The sequence below is a fragment of the Opisthocomus hoazin genome, chromosome 17 (genome assembly GCF_030867145.1).
Source record: "Opisthocomus hoazin isolate bOpiHoa1 chromosome 17, bOpiHoa1.hap1, whole genome shotgun sequence".
NCBI classification, from domain to species: domain Eukaryota; kingdom Metazoa; phylum Chordata; class Aves; order Opisthocomiformes; family Opisthocomidae; genus Opisthocomus; species Opisthocomus hoazin.
The window spans coordinates 1,742,630-1,760,776 of record NC_134430.1 but is presented as its reverse complement, the minus strand read 5'-3'; the positions used below and the strand labels follow the sequence as shown (position 1 = coordinate 1,760,776).

Sequence of the window (18,147 nt, the reverse complement as noted above, 5' to 3'; positions counted from 1 at the left end):
AGAGCTAAATAGGAGCATATATTTAATTCATTAAATCAGTACGAAGTAGCTCCCTCCATCCCAACGCAGTTAATCGGTGCTCTGTAGAGAAGTATCAGGAAATAAGTGTCTCCTAATGAAAGGGTCCCTGTAAGGTCAGCCTGCCGCTCGTTAGCTAATCGGAGACTTATTTGTTTTGCAAATTGCTCTCCATTTCGAGCCACTGTGCAGCAATTTCCATGGTGGGGAAGCAGGAGAGAGTTCACGGAGCTGTTTTTGAAGCCCTCAATCTGTCATTGGGAGGAGGATAAAAATAGCCTGGGAAAGAGAAGGAGCAGGCTGCTGGGTTTGTTCCAGGCAATCCAGCCCCGTCTTCCGCAGCCGGAGACGTCGGCAGTGAGGGGAGGCCGGGACCAGGGAGTGAGAGTGACACCGGTGACCCCTCGCCTTGCCTGGCCGGGCACCGCTGTCCTGCCCTGCGCTTTCCAGCTCTGCCGTCAGCCTCCCGGGAGAGCAGCGCTGCCGAGGGGTTGTGCGGTCCATGGGGGTCCTGCTGCCGCTGCCCGTGGCCTCTCCCAACCCCCCCGTCGTTAGACGCGCAGAAGGAGGGTACCTGTGCTCAGAAACGCGCTACCCGGGGTCGCGACGTCGCTCGTGGGTCTGGCAGAAGCGGCTCCGTGGGAGCAGGGGTGGCTCGGGGTGGGGATGCACAGGTTGACAAGGTGTCCCTTCGCATCGCGGTCCAGAGCCACCCCCTGCCCCTCGCTCCCCCTCCTGCCGCCCTGAGCCCCCAGCCCGGGGCACAGCCCAGCACAGGACAGGGTGAGGAGGGACCTGGGCTTTGCTTTTGGGAAACAGGGAAGAAACCCTGCTTTTTATTCTACATAAAAAAGCAGAGTGATGTGTAAATGGGGCCTGTCATCCTTTCCTTCCCAGTTCATCAGCTGGGGCTCAGCCGCCCTCGCTGTCCCGGCCGCGGGTGAGTGGGAGCCCGGCGGCTGCCACTGCTGATTTCGCTCAGATATTTAGAAATCACGAGCAGAAGCAACACGTGGAAGCTCCCTGCGCTCGTGCCGGGGCTGCCCGCGGCCATGCTGGGCACGGTGACTGAGCTGGGGCACAGCTCTCTGACCATGGACTTCTGGCAGTGGTTTTCCCCCAGTTTCAAAGCAGGGTGACTGGGAGCACTGGGAGCAGACCCCGGCTGTCCTGACGGCTCTGCTCTTGCTGCTTGGCAGTTGCTTGCCACACACAGAGGTGCAGCGATGAGGTGGGAGAAGTGACCTTTATTTCCCAATATCATAGACAAAAAAAAGAAAAGCCTTTATTTTAATGTCCTCGTAATGAAGTCTGTAGTGTAACGAAAGCCTTCCACCGAGGCGGAGATGAGACACAGCTCCTGAGACGCAGGGCTTCATCCGTCAGCACGTCGGTCGCCGGCGAGCTTGGGGTCGGTGTCGAGAAGTTCCCTGGGAGTAAAACAAGGAGCGAACGAACTTTTACTGGACTTTTATTTCTCTAAAAGAGCCCTCAGGGCTGCTTCTGCGTTTGGCATCTGGGAAGAGCTCCTGGATCCTTCAGGATAATGAAGCTGATTTTCTGCAGCTGTATTGACATGAAGAACATGCTAGGAAGGAGCCTGGGAGTAGCGGTGCCTCTCCCAGCCAATTAATAACACATGGCCTGCTGCCCGCCATCCCGGCTGCAGCCACGGCGGGCTGGGCTGCCTGCTGTGCAGGGACCGGGGGTGGGAGAACGGGCAGTTTGGGTCTCCCCGGCACTGGTGGTTTCGGTGGTGAGATCCTTGCAGTGAAGGGAGCTCAGATGGAGCTGCGGGAGAGGGAGGGCAGGCTGCCCGCAGCACGCTTTCCAGCCGGGGAAGCGGTGAGGGCCTCACGTGGTGGTGAAGGTTGGCTTCGGTGGGGTCCCTCCAACCCAGCCCCAGGGCTGTCTGGGGGCTGTGGACCCAGCTTGGCTGTGCTCCTGAGGGCACAGGGATGTGTGCAGAGCCTTCTCTTGGAGATCTGCCCAGTGCTCCCTGGTGCACCCTTCCAGCATCTCCAAAAACCTTGTGCTTGGTTAATTCCTGGAGTGGTTTGTAAGAACCAGAGACAGCCAAGTCAGAGAGAAGTGGCAAAGGCAGCCTGGAAGCAGCAGCAGCGCTCGTCTGCTGCATGAGGAAAGTCTTCTGGTAGCAGATGGGAGCTGTGAACAGCACCAGGTGAGTTTGGTGTCTCTTGGTTGTTCCTCAAATGTTCTTGGTCCCTGGGATAGCTCTGCTGACTTGGCTTCACATCAGAACAGACAGACCCAGCCACCTTCTTCAAGCACTTGCTGAACTCGTGTTACCCTGTCAGGCCTGGGTATCAGCCCTTGCCGCGGGGGCTGAATGGACACAGGCTCTTGGGGAATCTTTTCTTCTTGCCGCCAAGGCAGCTCTGCTTTCTACTCATGGGTGGAGCTGGTAGCAACTTCCATCTTCTTCCAAGGCAGCATGGTGCAACCCCCAAGCAACCAGTTGCCATCGTAACTCGTAGGAGCTTGTTTTTCTCACAAGGACTAGAACTCAGGGCAGAGTTGCCCAAGCAGAAACCTAGAGTTGGAGTCTCTCTCAGGAGAACACGAGGGGATTTTTAAATCCCAGTGACCAACGTTTCCTCCTAGAGCTCCTTTTCTCCTCTTACCTAGGGCACAAACTCTGTTTAGCACCAATGCAGGTGCATGAATGGTCGCTCTGCTGCCTGCCATCAGCTGAGCTACGGCATTTCCCACATCAAGCGTGAACCAAGGCTGACCTTCCTCTGCGTGCGAGAAGCGGTGGAGCTGTACGTGTATACGTACATAAATATCTGTCTCCACGAGGCGGTCTCGGAGCTTGAAAGCCGCCCGCGCAGGGTTGTGCCCCACAGCGTGACGCCGGGAGCAGCTCCATCGCTTGCTCGGCGCAGCCGGACGGTTCCCCGCACCACCCAAGCAATGCCGGGGCTCCGGGCTTCAATTGCAGGAGGAGGAAACGCTTCTCCTTGATCAGGAGGGAGAAGAATAGTGAGCGGCAGGCGGCGGATGGTGGGGTGCGGATGAAAGGCGGCTGGCTCTTGTTCTTCCCGCGCCCGGGGCGATCTGCCCCTTCTTTTTTCAAGCCATAATTGCGTGCCGCGCCGCAGATGAGTGTCGCACTCCACCAAAGCCGGAGCACCGCGAGGCCAGGACTCCAGGCTCTCCGTCAATGAGCAGGAAGGCAGGGAGGATGCTTTTGATCCCGCTCTTCTTCCTCTGACGTGCTGAAGAATCATTAGGCTCTGAGGAAGGTATTTCTTTGGCTCGAGCTTTCCCTTGCTCTGCAAAGGGGACCATCTGCTGCTCTGCCATCTCGAGAGGGCAGTGGCCCACGGTGCTGGGCTGTGCCGGTGGCCGGTAGAGCAGCAGCCGCACTCCTGGAAGACGCTCGCTGGGCTTTGAGCCAAGTTTGGACCCAAAACATCCCTGAGCCCTCCACAGCACCCAGCCATAGCGATGATGGAGGTTTGTGTGGGCCTTTCTGACAGCAGCCCCTGGCTTTTGGTGGCTTCTGCTCTTAGATGCCGTGCTGGAGACAGCCTTGGCTGGGGCTCCAGAGCCCTTTGAGGTGTTGTGCCACCTCGGCACCGAGATTTCCAAATCTGGCAGCCATGGTGGAGCATCGTGGCCTCCCACTTTCCTGTGTTTTTTTCAGGTGCTTCCTCTGGCTTTGCTTTCATTAATTTAACACAGGTAAAGAGAGCAGAAGTGGGCTCAAACCTCCATCTCCAGCAGCTGAAATCCAATAATTACCCAGCGTAACCCACCTGGAGAAGCATTCTCAGCTGGTCAGCAAATTGTGAAGAAATTCACTGTATCCTTTAGAGCAAGAAATTATCCTGGAGTGTAAGTTATGACTCCGGCAGCCTTACGGGTATAAAAAATAAAATTAAAAGCACGAGTGAGACTGGAGATTTAGATGATGCACTGCAAAACTTTGAGCAGGTGACACCTTGATCTGAGATGACTTTAGCTGGGGGATTTCTTTTGAATGAAGGGGACCTGACAGCAGTGTCAGAAGGAGATGAAAGGGAAAACCCTGACCCTGGTGGTAATGGCAAGTGAATTTGGGCTGGAGGAAGAAGAGGAGCGGGGAAGCCTGCGTTGCCTTGGGAGGTTGCTTGCAGAGTGCGATGCCCTGCAGCTCCATCCCCTTGGGCACCAGTCTGGGGACTCCCGGGGGGGGCTGGGGGCTGGTGCTGATCACTCCGTGTCATCCCTGCGCCCAGACCCGGCTCACAGAGGGTTGGAGAGGGGCTCAGTGCTGCTCAAGGGAGATGCCAGGAGAAGCCTGGGTCCTGAGGACAGGTCCAGCGCGCGATGGCAGGGACCATCTTCCCCTCAAAAGCACCCTGCATCCCCCAAAGCTCGCCCTGCTTGCTTGGTTTGCCATGCCAGCCCGTCCCTGCCTCTCTGGGGACGGCGGCTGCGTGCGTGAGGAGCACGGTGCCACCATCCCTGCTCAGCCAGCCACGGGCAGCCGCAGCTCCCAGCCCGCGGGCAGGCTGATGGAGTGGCTGCATCTCCAGCTCGTTAAGCGTCCCATGGTGTTTGCTGCACGTCCCAGACCGGCACCTAATGAGTGTCATGGAGCCCTCCGGGTTAATGAAGAGGTGATGAGACACGGTGGGAGCCCTGGAGAGATGCCAGGAGGATGTGCTGGGGCACACAACAGTTGTGGGTGACCGTGGGAGCCCAGGAGCATCTCCACATCTCTCCCAGGGCAGGAATCTTGCTGCTGAAGTCCTCCTCCCTGCACGGGGGTGATGCAGTTCAGCTGAGCACAACATCATCCCTACAGCTGGCTGGTATTGCGGGGGGATGCTTTGTCCTATTTTTAGGAAATGCCAATATGGTTGGGAACTTTTTTTGGGTCTGGGAGGAAAAAGGTCAGCTTGAACAAATTTCTCAACCCAAACTGAAAACAGAGAGGGGCAAAACAGTTTGCTAGCTGTTTTCCAGACAGACTTACTCCAGCTTCAGATGGCAGCTAATTAAAGTGCTGACATTTTAAGACACGGTGATGCAGAAACTCTTGCTTTGAGCCAAGTCTGGGCCCTTTTCAGAGTTCAGTTCGCACATTCGCTGCCCAGAGTCCCCGGGAGTGGTGCAGGCAAATTAAATGGGAGGCGGTGAGTTGATATTAATGTAGTATTTTTCTTGGGGTGTGAGCAAGTTTGTAGCCTTTGGAAGAATGCTGTAGTGTCAGACTGTCCGGGCAGAGATCTCCAAACAAATCTGAGCTCTGTGGCAGAGGTGTTGGAGTTCTGGCTCTGCTCGGGCAGGGAGGACAGGGGAGGGGGAGTCCCAGCCCCACGGGACGGGGTGCAGGGGCAGGTTGGGGCGGGAGAGCAGCCTGCACCCCAGAAACAGCAGCATCACCCCAGCAGCTCTCCCCTGCGCGAGCAGAGCGACGCGAAGCCCGGCCGTTCTGGTTTGCAGAGGGCTGGAGGCTGTTGGGGTACCCCTGGGAGGGGAGGAGCGGGTGGGCTGCGGCAGTGCCATGCCATGTGCCGTGCCGTCTGCCGCCAGCGACGCAGAGGGGAGACGCGGGCTGCGAGGCCGGGGCTGGCTGGAAGGCAGCGAGCTGCGCTCAGGAGATGTACGGGGGCTGTGGGGCTGCCTGCGCGATGCAGCGCTCGGGAGGCAAAGCACAGAAGACGGCTGGGCTCGGTGGGGACGCGGGAGGTGGTCTGGGGGAAGGGGACGCTGGCCCTGCGGGGTGGGAGGAGGCGAAACGGGATCGTGGCAGCTGCAAACAGTTTCTGGCTCCAACCCAGCGTTGCAGGTCAGGGGGGCTCAGCGAGCCGCCCCATTAGGAATCTCCCAGGCTTGTTCCCAGGAGGGGCCAGTCCACACCGGCCCTAGGGATGCTGTGGTGACACAAATAAACCCCGACGCACCCAGGTGAGGGGGTGAGCGAGATGCAGAGGGGTGGATGGACAGACAGACAGGCAGGCCTTGGTAGGCTGATCTGGAGCGAGGGGTTGATCGCTGTCACAGCCCCGAGCTGGCTGGAGGCTACAGCTGCAAACACCACTCCGGGGCGAAACGCCGAGCTGGGCTGATGCAGAGCCTGTCCCTGGCAGAGACCTCTTGGGGCAAATCAGCCCAGGGCCAGGCGCTTCAGGCCAGAGGGACGGCGGGTGGCAGGCAGGGTCTGCCTTGCTGGGGTTCCCAAGGCACCGAGTTGGGGTGGATTGGGGCATCTTAGCCCCTGGCACTGCTCTGCCTTCCCCTGCCAAGCAGAGCTGCCCGTCCCCTGCCCTCTCCAGGGTGAACCCTCGGCCACCTTCCTGTGCCTGACGCCTCTGCCTGGCTGTGGGGCTGCAGCCCCCGAGTCCCCACTCCCCGCTCCCCCACGGACTCCTCTGTCTGCTGGTAAAAAAAGCCCTTCCTTTTGGTGCGAGGGGAGCTGGCAGGATTCTGGTGTCACAGGGGAGGGACAGGTCAGCAGCAGCGTTCAGCTTTGAACTCACTTCAGAGCCCTGCTCCACGCAGCCATCCCTTGTGCGGGGCGGCCGGCTGCACACACACCCGGCCGAGCAGGCACCCGCGCAGCCCCGCATGGGTGCTGACCGGGGCAGCCGGGCTCCAGGGAGCAGCCAGCGGGGTCCAGCCCCCAGCTCCTTATTAAAAAAAAAATAACATATATTGGGAGAAACTGTTTTCTGAGCTCAGCAAAGCGGCTGAGCACCGTGAGCTCCACCACGCTGCCATGCTCATCCCCGGGAAGTCGCCCCGACGCAAGGTTGGTGCAAGGCTGAAGGTGAGCGGGCAGCCTCTCCCCGGCAGAGACATTTTCTGCTCCGTCATCCTGAGTTTTCTGCTCTGCTTTGCCAGACTGTTCCAGGGCAGGCGTCCGGCGCCGCACGGCGCGTTCTCCCAATGCCATCTAGCGTCTGCTCCGGCGGCCCCAGACACTGATTTTAAGGCATCAGAGCTTATTTATCACAGAATGGTCTTTGAGGGCCAACAGGCTGCTCCAGCTGATTATTAACAGCGGTACCTGCAGCACGGATAACTAACTGGTGAGTGCGCAGGTTGGGCTTGATTATTTTTTCTGTTTCTTCCGTTTCGCACTGGACGCCCACCCCGGCAGGATGGAGCGTGAGGATACAATGACATGTCCAGGGTGATTAAAGTCTTTCAGCCTTCAGCCACTTGTGTCGTAGCCCCGACATCACCTGAGGCTTAATCACTCAGAAAAGTGCTGTCATGTCCTATTGTCACCATATTGGGAGCGTGACCTCTTTCCCGTTTAGCTGCCATTTCAGAAGAATATAACTTGCCGGGGGACAGGCGTGACTCAGGAGACTGGTAATAGGATAGAAAGACTTTGACCTGGAGGTCGCCCGTTTGAACGCCGCCAAGGTCAGCGGCAAGGGCAAGGATGTCGTTTGCTCGATGGTTGTTTGGCCAAACAAGCCAACACAGCCGTAACCGGGCCCCTTCGCAGCAGTCAGCAGGGTCTGAGGCTGGGTTGGACTCTGCTCCCACTTTGGGGAGCATCCCGAGACCCTGACCCTCCCTGCCTGGGTTTTAGGGCCGGGTTATTGCCCACGGTCCCCTCCAGCTTGTGAGTTTGCCCTCTGCCTTCTTCCCTTGGCGTCATTGCAGGGACGTGGTCTGCACAGACTGGGAATGCTCTTATTTTTGCCCTCTTAGAGGCAAAGTGCCACCGCAGCATCTCCCCTCTGTGCCCCCCTCGCTTGCTTCCCAGCGCAGAGAAAGGGTTTGCAGCCAGGCGTGCCCTGTCCCCCAGCTCACCCTGTCCCCTGCTCTGCTCACCACCATCAGCTGCCATGATTTAGGTCCCTGCTAACCCCATCCCCGTCCTCAGCCACCACTGACCATGCGAATTTATCTCCTCGGTAGCAAAGCGTCTCCTCGAGTCAGTTTGATTCCGTGATTAATTAAGCTCTCCCTAGAAATGAGGTTACTCCCTGCAGTCTCACTTCTAAATATCAGCAGATTAATGGGTCCTGGCCATGTTAGATGGCTGCTCCCAGGCTGGGCTGCGGAGGGTCTGCCTGCCCTCGTCCAGACAGTCCTCGAAGATGGGTTTGCCACGGGAGACATTCTGAACAGAGCCAGCATGTCTGCAGGCCACCATCCCCACCAGGGAAGCGTGACCACCGGCGGCTCTTTGGGCAGCTCGGGGCTGGTGCTGACACGGGGCAGCGAAGGGTCCTTTCCGTGCCTCGGGGCTGGGAGCCGGTGTGGTGGGTGCCGGGGGTACGGCACCCCTCGCCCCGCGTACCCACAGGTCCAGCCGCAGCAGAACCACGGCCCTGGCACCGTTTGGTGCCGCTGGGTCCAGGTGCCTTCGCCAGGCAGCACCACTGCCCTCACCTCTGCTGTGCCAGCAGAGCGGTTTAATTGCCGTCGGCCTCGTTAGCAGTGCCACCTTCTCACCGTGCTCCCTTTCACTGTAGCCTCCCTCCTTCCCCAGCAGCACCTTGGGTGAGAACTTCCCCAGGGCCCCTTGGGACCTGTTAAAAACAAGGGTTGGAAGCCCCCGCGCCCCCCTCCCCTCCTGCTGAGCCCCCCGCTGTGGTGCTGGGGCTGCGCTGGTTCTTCTCACGTCTGCTGGGAGGTGGGAGCTCAGTCCCACAGCGCGTGTCCCCCAGCCACCAGCATCTGCAGGACCTGTCACCACCCGTTCCTGGCACTCCCTGCCAGGGCTGGAGGCCAAAAAAAGGTGTGGGAGCCCCCCAAGGTAATCCCTGGGGGGTCTGCAAGCCTTGCAAGGCGTTGGCAGCGTGGGGAGGTGCCGACCGCCCGCAGGACCCCCGGGACGGGAGCAGGGTGCAGCCCGTCGGGGAGCCACGGGCCGTGGACGGGGCTGACCCAGGCACGCAGCGGTGTGGCTGCAGGAGCGACGGCGGCTGACGCGGGTCTCCTGGCGGTTTAGCCGGCATCCAGCCTGCTCTGTGTGTTTAGTTTTCACTAATCTGTTTGGGGTTTTTAATTATCTGCAAACAAGGTGCCTGCTTCTTTGAACAGCAGCGGTGCAGCCGGTGGCGGGTCTGTGCAAACAGCGCTTCCCCCCTGCTCGCCCCCCGCTCCGTGCCTGCACCCAGCACCTATTTTTTCATATTTATCCAGCATCAATAGTGGGATTCCACCCTGCTAACCAGCATCTGCGTGCAACGGCACCGGCAGCAGCAGCGATTCCTGCGGAGTCAGAGTGTGAAAGCCTTTGCAGTCATCCTGTGCTACAGACCTGAAGGAGGGTTTGAGGATAAAGCTCTCGAATAAGATGAAAATAGCCCTCTCCCCACTGGTTTGCTGCTCGCTCTCTCGTGCCGCAGGGGCCCTCGCGTTGTGTCCGTGGGCTGACAGGTTTCCTGGCCGCACCGCACGGCTCCCCTCGCTGAACACCGGCACGGCTTCGCGTCGGAGCAGCCGAGCGGCAGCGGCTCAGCGCCAGCCAGGGCCACCCGGCAGCGGCTGCTGGTCCCATGTGGCTGCGCTGTGGCCCCCAAAACTGCCACAGGTCGACTTTTTTTTCAGAAAATCAAACTTTTCCCAGCTGTCGATGGTGGTTTCACCGGAGTAAAAGCAAAGCAGAGACCTCGGGACCTTCCCAGACATCGCGGTGCCCCGGGTCTGCTGGGACCCTGCGAGTCCCTGGAGCTGGTGAAGCTCAGCAGACGGTCCTGGAGAGCAGCCGTGTGCCCGTGGGGTCCTGCTCCAAAGAGAGCACCCAGGCAGCTCACTCTTCACAGCACGAATGTAGAACATCCCTCCTTCCTTGACGGTGATTTTCAGCCCAAGCCAACAGCCCCCGCCCGGCACGCCGCAGCCGGGCTGCTGGCGCCCGCAGCAAAGGTCCCCCAGCCTGGAGATGCGCTGGAGGGAGATGGAACCTGTCACCCGCGTGGCGTGGGGCTGCGGCCGCTGCCTGCGCCCACCTGGGGCTCAGCCTTCGGCCGTGGAGAGCCGTGGGGACCCGAGCTCGGCGGGGACCGTGCTGCTGCCCAACTGCCCTGCTGCTGCCGCAGGTGAATTAACAACGCCGAGGTCGTTCACGCAGCTGGGTTGCTGGGGTAGGGGCTGCAGCAGCCAGCAGAAACACTCCTGGGCCAGCCGTACAGCGTCCCTCCGGGTGACACGCTGGCTCCTGCCCACCTTGGGCAGCAAAGCCTGCAGGAGCTGCTGGCAGAAGGACAGGAGATGCTTTGAAGTATCACCCAGCGATGCTCTTCGCGTCCCGGAGAGCGGAGCAGCGTCCAGCTGTGCTGAAGGGGTGAAGTAACAGGCACAAGGTTTGCTGTGCTCCACGTCTGCAAAATCTGTCACAGAAGGGACCAAAAAAGCTCTGAATATTATTATTGTTGTTGTTGTTTTACAAAGTGGAAAAACTTTTCTTGCAATTCCAAAACCTTCAAGGAAAAGCAACGTGCCAGTGACCCAAGGAAGCCTTTTGTGTTTCTGCAGCAGCTTCTGTCTGACGACAGCAAAACTCCCGGCCAAGCGGGTGGGCCACACAGAGATGCCCCATGCAGGGCAGGCGGCCCCGTGAGCTTTTGAGCGGTGGCATCTTCTGACGGTGGGCAGAGGAGCACTGGGGGTCTCACCCATGACGGGCATCGGCACAAAGCACCAGTGCCCGGGAGGAAACGCTGTGCCTCGATGTGCACAGCAGGAAAATGGGTATAATCCTGCTCACCTGCCCCCTTGGGAGCTGGCTGTGCTGTTTGATTCATGTCAGCAGCTCGGCTGGTGACTCCTGGATGAATGATGCTATATAAATGCAAAGTGTTATTAATATTTCATGTCATAGTGAAAATATACTAATGGGGCTTGTTCCTGGAAGATACAAGTGCTGCCATCAACACACCTCCGTGTCCCCAGCGCCGCGGGCTGGCTGCTTTCGGCTGGCGGAGGGTGCAGCCTTCAGCACCCCCCCAGCCTCTGGGAAACGGGACTCTCCAGCAAACCGCAGCGGTGGGACGGCAGCTCTGGCGGCAGGCGCTGGGTGCCCGTCAGCCCAGGGGCAGAGGACGGGCGGCGAGATGCTTTGCTGCCCGTCATGGCTCTCGCTGGCCGGCATCAGCCCCGTCTGCTGCTCGGGAGGGAGAGACGTTGGCAGAGCAGCTCCTGCCTCTTGCTGCACCTCACTCAGTTTTTCTCCCTGCCTGTTTAATTCTTTTCGTGCTTCCAGCAGGTGTTTGCCAGGCAGCCAGGGCTGATCTCCGCTCCGGCTCAGCCAGGCAGCCCTGACCGGTGGGAGGTGGAGGGAAGCTGCTCACCTTCTCCTCCTGCCATCAGAGCCGGGCAGGGGGACGAGGTGGGGTCGCGGTGGCCATGCCCGCACTCCCAGGAGGGCCGTTGGGTGCTGTGGAGCGGTGGAGGGGTGCTCTGCCTGGAGCCCAACACCCGCCGGAACTGCCCATCACGTCCAGCAGCTCCCCAAAAGAGAGGATTTTAACCCAGAGAGCAGCAAGGCAGAAGGGCCCCTTCAGACACCTGCACGCCTGGGGCAGAACGTCCCCCCCAGCAAGCGCTGGGTGCCAGCGGGATGGGTGCTGCTCCGTGCCCTCCCTGCAGCAGCCCCCAGGAACCCCCCTCCCGAAACAGCCACCGCACAGACACGTTAAAAAAAAATAAATTAAAATGGGCTTGTTTGATTTCAAACTGCAGAACTCTTCCCTGGAGCCATCTGCAAACAGTGGTAATTTACTTTACAGCTGTTTAGATTTGTTTCTCTACATTTTTTTTTTAAAAACCCAGCAGAACTGCAAACGAGAGGTGTGTTTGCACCTCAGACGACTCCAGCTGCACCTGAGCTCTCGCACCCCACGCGGCAGCACCCACTCCTGGGACCCCCACCCTTGCTCTGTGCTCCCCGCCGCACCCCCAAGCCGCAAGCTGGGGGTCAGGTCTCGAAGAGGGGGTTCTCTGAGTGAGGGTCTCATCGCGGGAGGGCTCCTGGGCTCTGGCGACGGGGAGGGGGTGCTGGGGAGGAGGGTTGTGCCGGCTTGCAGGTGAGGGAAGCGCAGGGAAAGTGGTTAATTAATTCCCAGGGAGATAATCAACTGCCGCCCACTCGTCAGAAGGTGGGGAGGGTTAAAGGCTCTGGAGTTGTTGCCATGGTGCAAAGTTTGAGTAAAAAAGGATTATAGAGGGAGGTGTTTGGCTGAGCAGCTCTGGGTGTCTCAGGAAGTGGCTTCTGGGGCTTTGGCCACGTCACCCCTGCAAGTCCGAGCAAAGATGGGCACAGGGAGGGGGGGACAAGACTGGACAGGACCGGACAGGACCCCGGTTCATGCTGGGCACCCTGGCATCGCTGGTGCAGAAGACCCCAAGCACCCACCCTGCTGTGGAGCAGCTGATGCAGCCCACCCCAGCACAGCAGCAGGATTGGGCCCCTGACGCTGCGGCGCAGTCCTTCACCCCAGGAAACCTGGCAGCCGACGGGACACGTGGGGCTCTGCTCGACGCCCGTCCCTGCCCCATCGGAACCTCCTCCTCGCTCCCAGGAGCCCGGCGATGACTCACGCGGCGTCCGCACCTCTCGCACCGGGCAATGCGCTCCCGCTGCGGGCCAGCACCCACCGGCAGCCGCGCTGGCTCGGGACGGACGCCCCGCAGGTAAGCGGCACGGGAACGCTGCGCTGCTGCAGCCCCCAGCCCTGGGCCAGCAGCGCTGGGGCTGGGGACGGGGCAGCTGCCACACGCCGTGGCACCCGACCCGACGCCGGGGCGATGGGCACGTCCTGGGCCGCTGCGAGAAGAGAGCACGGGGAAGGAGGAATCTGGGGTTTGTTTGTGTGCGTGTCCCCTGGGATCGCCCCGGCGAGATGGGAGCTGCCAGCTCCCACGGGAGGGAAGTGCCCGGGGAGCATCGAGATGGGAGCTGCCAGCTCCCACGGGAGGGAAGTGCCCCGGGAGCATCGGCACCCACTGCAGCCCCGCGAGCAGGCGCATTGCACGGGCTGGGCTGTGCGGAGCAGCGGGGTGTGTTCACCCCCAAAAGCACTACCAGTGAGCGGGATTCTTGTTATTTTACTGATCAGTAAAATGTTTAAGGGGTGGGTGCTGAGCACAGCTCTGGGGGTCCCGCTTGGTTGCGGCCCTGCGCCATGTGGGGTGCGTTTACCCGGCGCGATGCAATCCAGGGGCAAACCGGCTGCTCAGGTTCCTGGTGCTGCCATGGGCTGAGATCGCTCTGAGCTGATGAAAATCAGTTATTGCGGCCACCAAGCCCTGGGTCAGCCCCTCGGTGTTGCCTGGGGCTGTGCAGCCCCCCCAGCTCGCCCGCTGCCTCCGCTCCATGGTGTCCCCTCGCCGTGCCCACCGTGTGTCGGCACCGGGCTCCTCCCGCGCTGGGGAGCGGAGGCAGCGGCAGATTCCAGCGATGGGAGAGGACGTGGCCGTGATGAGTCATGGCCCGGCTGCTCCTTTTGTCGTCTGCCTGGGCCAGGACTGGCAACGCAAGGAAAATTAATAACATAGCTGGGCAACGAGGTGAGAGATGGAGCGGGAGGTGGAGGGTGGTGAAGGGCTGAGCTGGGCATGGACTGTGGTGGGCGCTGGCTGAAGGGTGCTTTGGCCACAGCAGAACCAGCAAGCTTTGGTGGGACCCCGCAGAGGGGGACGGTGCTCCTTGGAGACGCATTGCCCAGACCAGGTCTGTGCCGGGACACATGTTGGTGCGCGTCCCTGTGTGCAAGCAGAGGCGGGAGATGGTCCCTGAGGCCACCTAAGTGGGAGGCAGTGCTTTGGGGCACGCAGGTGCTGCGACGGGGACCTCTCGCTGCCTGTTCGATGTGACTGTACTGTCTTTCTCCTCCCAGGCTCGCTAACGGGATCGGGGCACCATGAACTGGGGGGTGTTCGAAGGGCTCCTCAGTGGGGTCAACAAGTACTCCACGGCCTTCGGCCGCATCTGGCTCTCGCTCGTCTTCATCTTCCGCCTGCTGGTCTACGTGGTGGCAGCCGAGCGGGTCTGGAGCGATGACCACAAGGACTTTGACTGCAACACGCAGCAGCCGGGCTGCAGCAACGTCTGCTTCGACCACTTCTTCCCCGTCTCCCACATCCGCCTCTGGGCCCTGCAGCTGATCCTGGTGACCTGTCCATCCCTTCTGGTCATCATGCACGTGGCCTACCGGGAGGGCAAGGAGAAGAGGCACCGTGCTGCCGGAGGGGATGGCTGCCACCGCATCTACACCAACCCCGGCAAGAAACGGGGCGGGCTGTGGTGGACCTACCTGTTCAGCCTTGTCTGCAAGGCTGGCGTGGACGTGGTCTTCCTCTACATCTTCTACCGCTTCTACAAGAACTACACCCTGCCCCGGGTGGTGAAGTGCGAGCTGCCCCCCTGCCCCAACGTGGTGGACTGCTTCATCTCCCGACCCACCGAGAAGAACATCTTCACCCTCTTCATGGTGATCACCACCTGCATCTGCATCGCGCTGAGCCTCATCGAGGCTGCCTACCTGATCGGCAAGCGGTGCTGCGAGAGCTTCCTGACCAGCCGCCGGCTCAGCCGGGACCGCAAGCTGCCCCGCGCCGAGCCTGTGGACGCGGGAGGACAGGTTTTCCACGGGGCAGACTACAAACCCCCCACAGCCCCCGTCCCCACCGTGGCCTCCAGCCCCGGCATGCTGCCCAGGGAGGAGGATCAACCCTAGAGCTGCCCAGGGGAAGGCAGGAGCCCCTCGTCTGCCCCGCACCGTCCTCCTCCTCGCCTTCCTCCGTCCCCCTGCCCCTGGAGTGTGGGGGGTGGCAGCACCTCAGAGTCGGGCTCTCTGCCTCTCCTGCCCTGGGGAAGGCACGTTGCATCGCTCTGCTGCGAGCCCGGGGTAAACCCAGCATTGCAGGACACTCGTGTGGTCCTGGAGAGCCAACAGGCACGAGCGGCTCCGCCACGGCTGTGAACAGGCAGCGGTGCCTGGAGGTCAAGCCCGTCCCAGCCAGGCTGGCTTAGCTGGTCCTGAGCACGTCCTTGCAGTCAATAAAAATTTCTGTCACAACGAATTGATAGCCAGAGCCGTTGTTCTCCTGCTCCTCGGGCACAACGCTGTCAAGAGGGCAGTCAGGGCTGCGTCACCCCCAGGAAGGCATCGCTCCCGCGGGCAGCTCCGGGCTGGCTTTGGACCAGCTGAGTTGGCAAACCACTGGCTGGAGGCTCCATTCTGCTGGAGAAAAGCCACTGGAAACCGGAGCAGCCCCTGGAGCTGGGCATGAGCAATGGCTTTGGCCAGGGGTGGGAGTGCCATGGCTGGGTGGGCGGTTTTTGGGATGCATGGGGTGCTACGAGGTCTGCGCTGCCTGGGGAAGGGCTTGTCCTTGCACCCAGCAAGTCAGTGGCAAAACTCTTGCTGCAGTCACCAGGCACTGGATGCAGGTGAGTGAGGAGGACAGCGTGATTATCTCCCTGTGCTCCCTGGCTTTAAAAAAAATAAAGAAATTCTTGATTTAAGATGGGCAGCTGGGCACAGGCAGGTGCACCCAGCAGGCAGGAGACCCCTTTGCTGCCGGGGACAGGCTGGAGCCATTTAAACATGTCACGAGTTTCCAAACCAGCGTGGAGGTGGTGGGAGAGAGGGGCCAGCCGGGACGGGCACCCTGGAGATCCCCAGGGAACCCCTCACTGGGGCACCCCGCCTCCCCCACCCTGCGCAAGCTGCACCGCAAGTGTTAGGGCCGTGTCAGACTGAGGCAATCATCATTAATAACGCTCATTAGCTGAGTGGGACGAGAGCACGTGCTTGGTGCAGCAGCAGCCATGGCAAAGTGCGGGAGTGAGGATCTGGCCGGGCAGGCAGAGCCCGCTGTGGGCTGCCGGCGCTTCCTGCCCAGCCCAAGGAAAACACCCGAGCAAAACAGCTGAATAAAAGAGAGGAAAAACACCCCGACCACTGATTAAACAATCACACTAAATGGCAGAATAGGATCTCCTTTATTGCTGTAATACGTTGCCTTCTGCCACGACGCAGGCGGCACTGCAATTTCTAAGGCCATCAGCGGTAACCGAGCATTAGCCGGGATGAATAATTAACAATCATTTCATGGCAAATGCACTCGTAAGTAACATTAACTTTGAACATGCAGCTCGATCTGTTACTGCTTTCGCTTTATTTAGAGGGTACAATTATTATTTTTCCCATGAGCGCCGGCAGCCCCAGCACTCGCTGGCTCTGCTGCGAAGGACGCGGTGTTGGCTGGGGGATGCTGTCACCCCGTCCTTTGGGACCAGGGCCCTTCTCCGAGTCGGGTCACTGCAGCTCCTGCTGCTTTGCAGCAGTGACCCAGCAAACCAGCTCCCACCCGAGACCCTCGCTGGGCAGAGCTGAGCTCCTTCCCATGGCCCACCCTGGGGACGGGGACCGGCCTGGGTGGGCTGAAAGGGGGGGGCATGGGACCAGACCGGCCACCCCATGAGGCTGGGGAGGGTGGAGGAGCCCTGGGGGGATCCCTGCCACCAGCCTGGGACCCTCTGAGCACACGGTGGCTCCTTGCAGAGACACTGGCGAGCCTGGAGAGCTCTGGGCTGAGGCAGACGGTGAAACGCAGGTGGGTTTCCTCCTCCTGCTTCATGTGAAGCTGTTCTGATCGCTGCCTGCCTGCTGTCCGCTCTCCTGGCTGTGCTTGCTGGATTATCCACCTGAAATTTTTCTTTACTGAAGCCTTTAACGTCAGCGGATAGGAGTCGTTCTTTGGGCACGAGCCATCGCCGCCGATCTAAAGAGCAAGGGCTGGGCTGTTTGTTTTCAAGCAAGGTTGGCTGCTCCTGACGAAGGCTGTCCTCGATCGGCGAAACCCGGAGGTGTTCCCCAGCTGCAAGCCCGAAGCTCTGCAAAGATGGGACCCAGAGCACCCACCCTGCCCGCCTGCCCCGCTCCCGCAGATCGAAGCCGCTGCCGGTGGCGAGAGACCGGACGATCCGGTCGCCGTTTGTCGTCGTCCTGCTTTGTCTCGCTTGCAGCCATCGGGGCTCGGGCTCGGTCGCTGGGCTCTGCACCCTGGGGAGCTGAGGTTGCCCCGCTGCGGGAATGGGGGGCTGGGGGCTGTGCCACCTCCCGGGACGCAGGGCTCCGGGCTGAGCGGCAGGACCGGCGTCGGCGGTAAGGCGAAGAAACCGGGGGACGTCACAGGGAGAGCTGAATATGTCCCAGACTTTGCATCGTCATACAGGGGGCTGCGTTTGCTTCTGGGGGTGCCCAGCAGTCCCCCTGAATTTTGGTGATTTAAAACAAAACCGCCAGTGACTCCAGCCCAGCTCCAGGGAGGTGGAGGGGCTCGCGTGCGGCCGTGCCGGTCGGGGCAGCCCCTCCTTCCCGGGGGTGCCTGTTCGTCCCCTGCCCAAAACGCGCCCGTTTGCTGGGATTTGAAGGGGAGCTCTGATTGACGTCCAGCGTGGCGGAGCGAGCGGCTGCCCCGGCTGCCGGCTCCCAGGCCCCCGCGACTCCCGAGCCCCAGCGCCCAGGGTCTCCTCCCTGGGGACACAGCCCTGGAGTGGGACAGCCGATGGCTCTTGGCAGGGCTGGGTCCCAGCCCCGGCAGGCGGCTGAATGCTGCCTCCCGCAATGCCCCGTTTGAGACCCTTTTAAAGAGACTTTGAGGTTTTCCTGCTGGTCTGGCGTCCGCCTGCTGCACTGCTCAGGCTGTTCCCTTATGGAGGACCCGAGGTCGGGCCGCTGGAAGTCACTGGGTGCTTTCAGTGTTCACATCTGGCGCTGAAGCCTCTCACCCGTCACCCCACCGAGTCGGAGCGGGGTGACAGCAGGGCAACGTGCTCCGGGCAGGCAGCTGGGGTCCTCCGAGGGCTCCCCAGTGCCGCGAGCTGCCGAACCACATTGGCACCTTGACCCTGTGCCCGCGCTGAATCAGCAGGCAGAGGGCTGACGGAGGGGACGCAGGGACTTGCCCGTTGCTGGGACGCCCAAATACCCGGCTCAGCACTGCAAAACACTGCGAAACACGGGGTGTTTCCATTCCCCACCCAGCTGCCTTCAGTGAAATCTCCTGCCTGCACCAACAGGCACCTGAACTTTCTCACCGTGGCCACGTGGCCTCTCCTGAAGCTCCAAAATTGCAGGCGAGAGGTTGCTGGGGGGGATCTGGCCCCACTCTTGAGGCCCTTACGGGGTT

The 18,147-nt window shown here is 60.7% G+C and overlaps 1 protein-coding gene across 1 annotated transcript; it reads left to right on the top strand.

Annotated features, from left to right (window-relative positions):
• Nucleotides 1-5,115: 5,115 nt before the first annotated feature.
• On the top strand, nucleotides 5,116-15,010 carry LOC104332832 (gap junction beta-5 protein). Its single transcript, XM_075438149.1, has 3 exons — nucleotides 5,116-5,168; nucleotides 12,528-12,639; nucleotides 13,845-15,010. The coding sequence occupies exon 3, from the start codon at nucleotides 13,869-13,871 to the stop codon at nucleotides 14,682-14,684; it is 816 nt and encodes a 271-aa protein (XP_075294264.1). The 5' UTR covers nucleotides 5,116-5,168; nucleotides 12,528-12,639; nucleotides 13,845-13,868; the 3' UTR covers nucleotides 14,685-15,010.
• The last annotated feature ends 3,137 nt before the right edge of the window (nucleotides 15,011-18,147 follow it).

Excerpts from the sequence above, each read along its gene's own strand:
- LOC104332832 (XM_075438149.1), top strand. The coding sequence starts at position 13,869 with ATGAACTGGGGGGTGTTCGAAGGGCTCCTCAGTGGGGTCAACAAGTAC.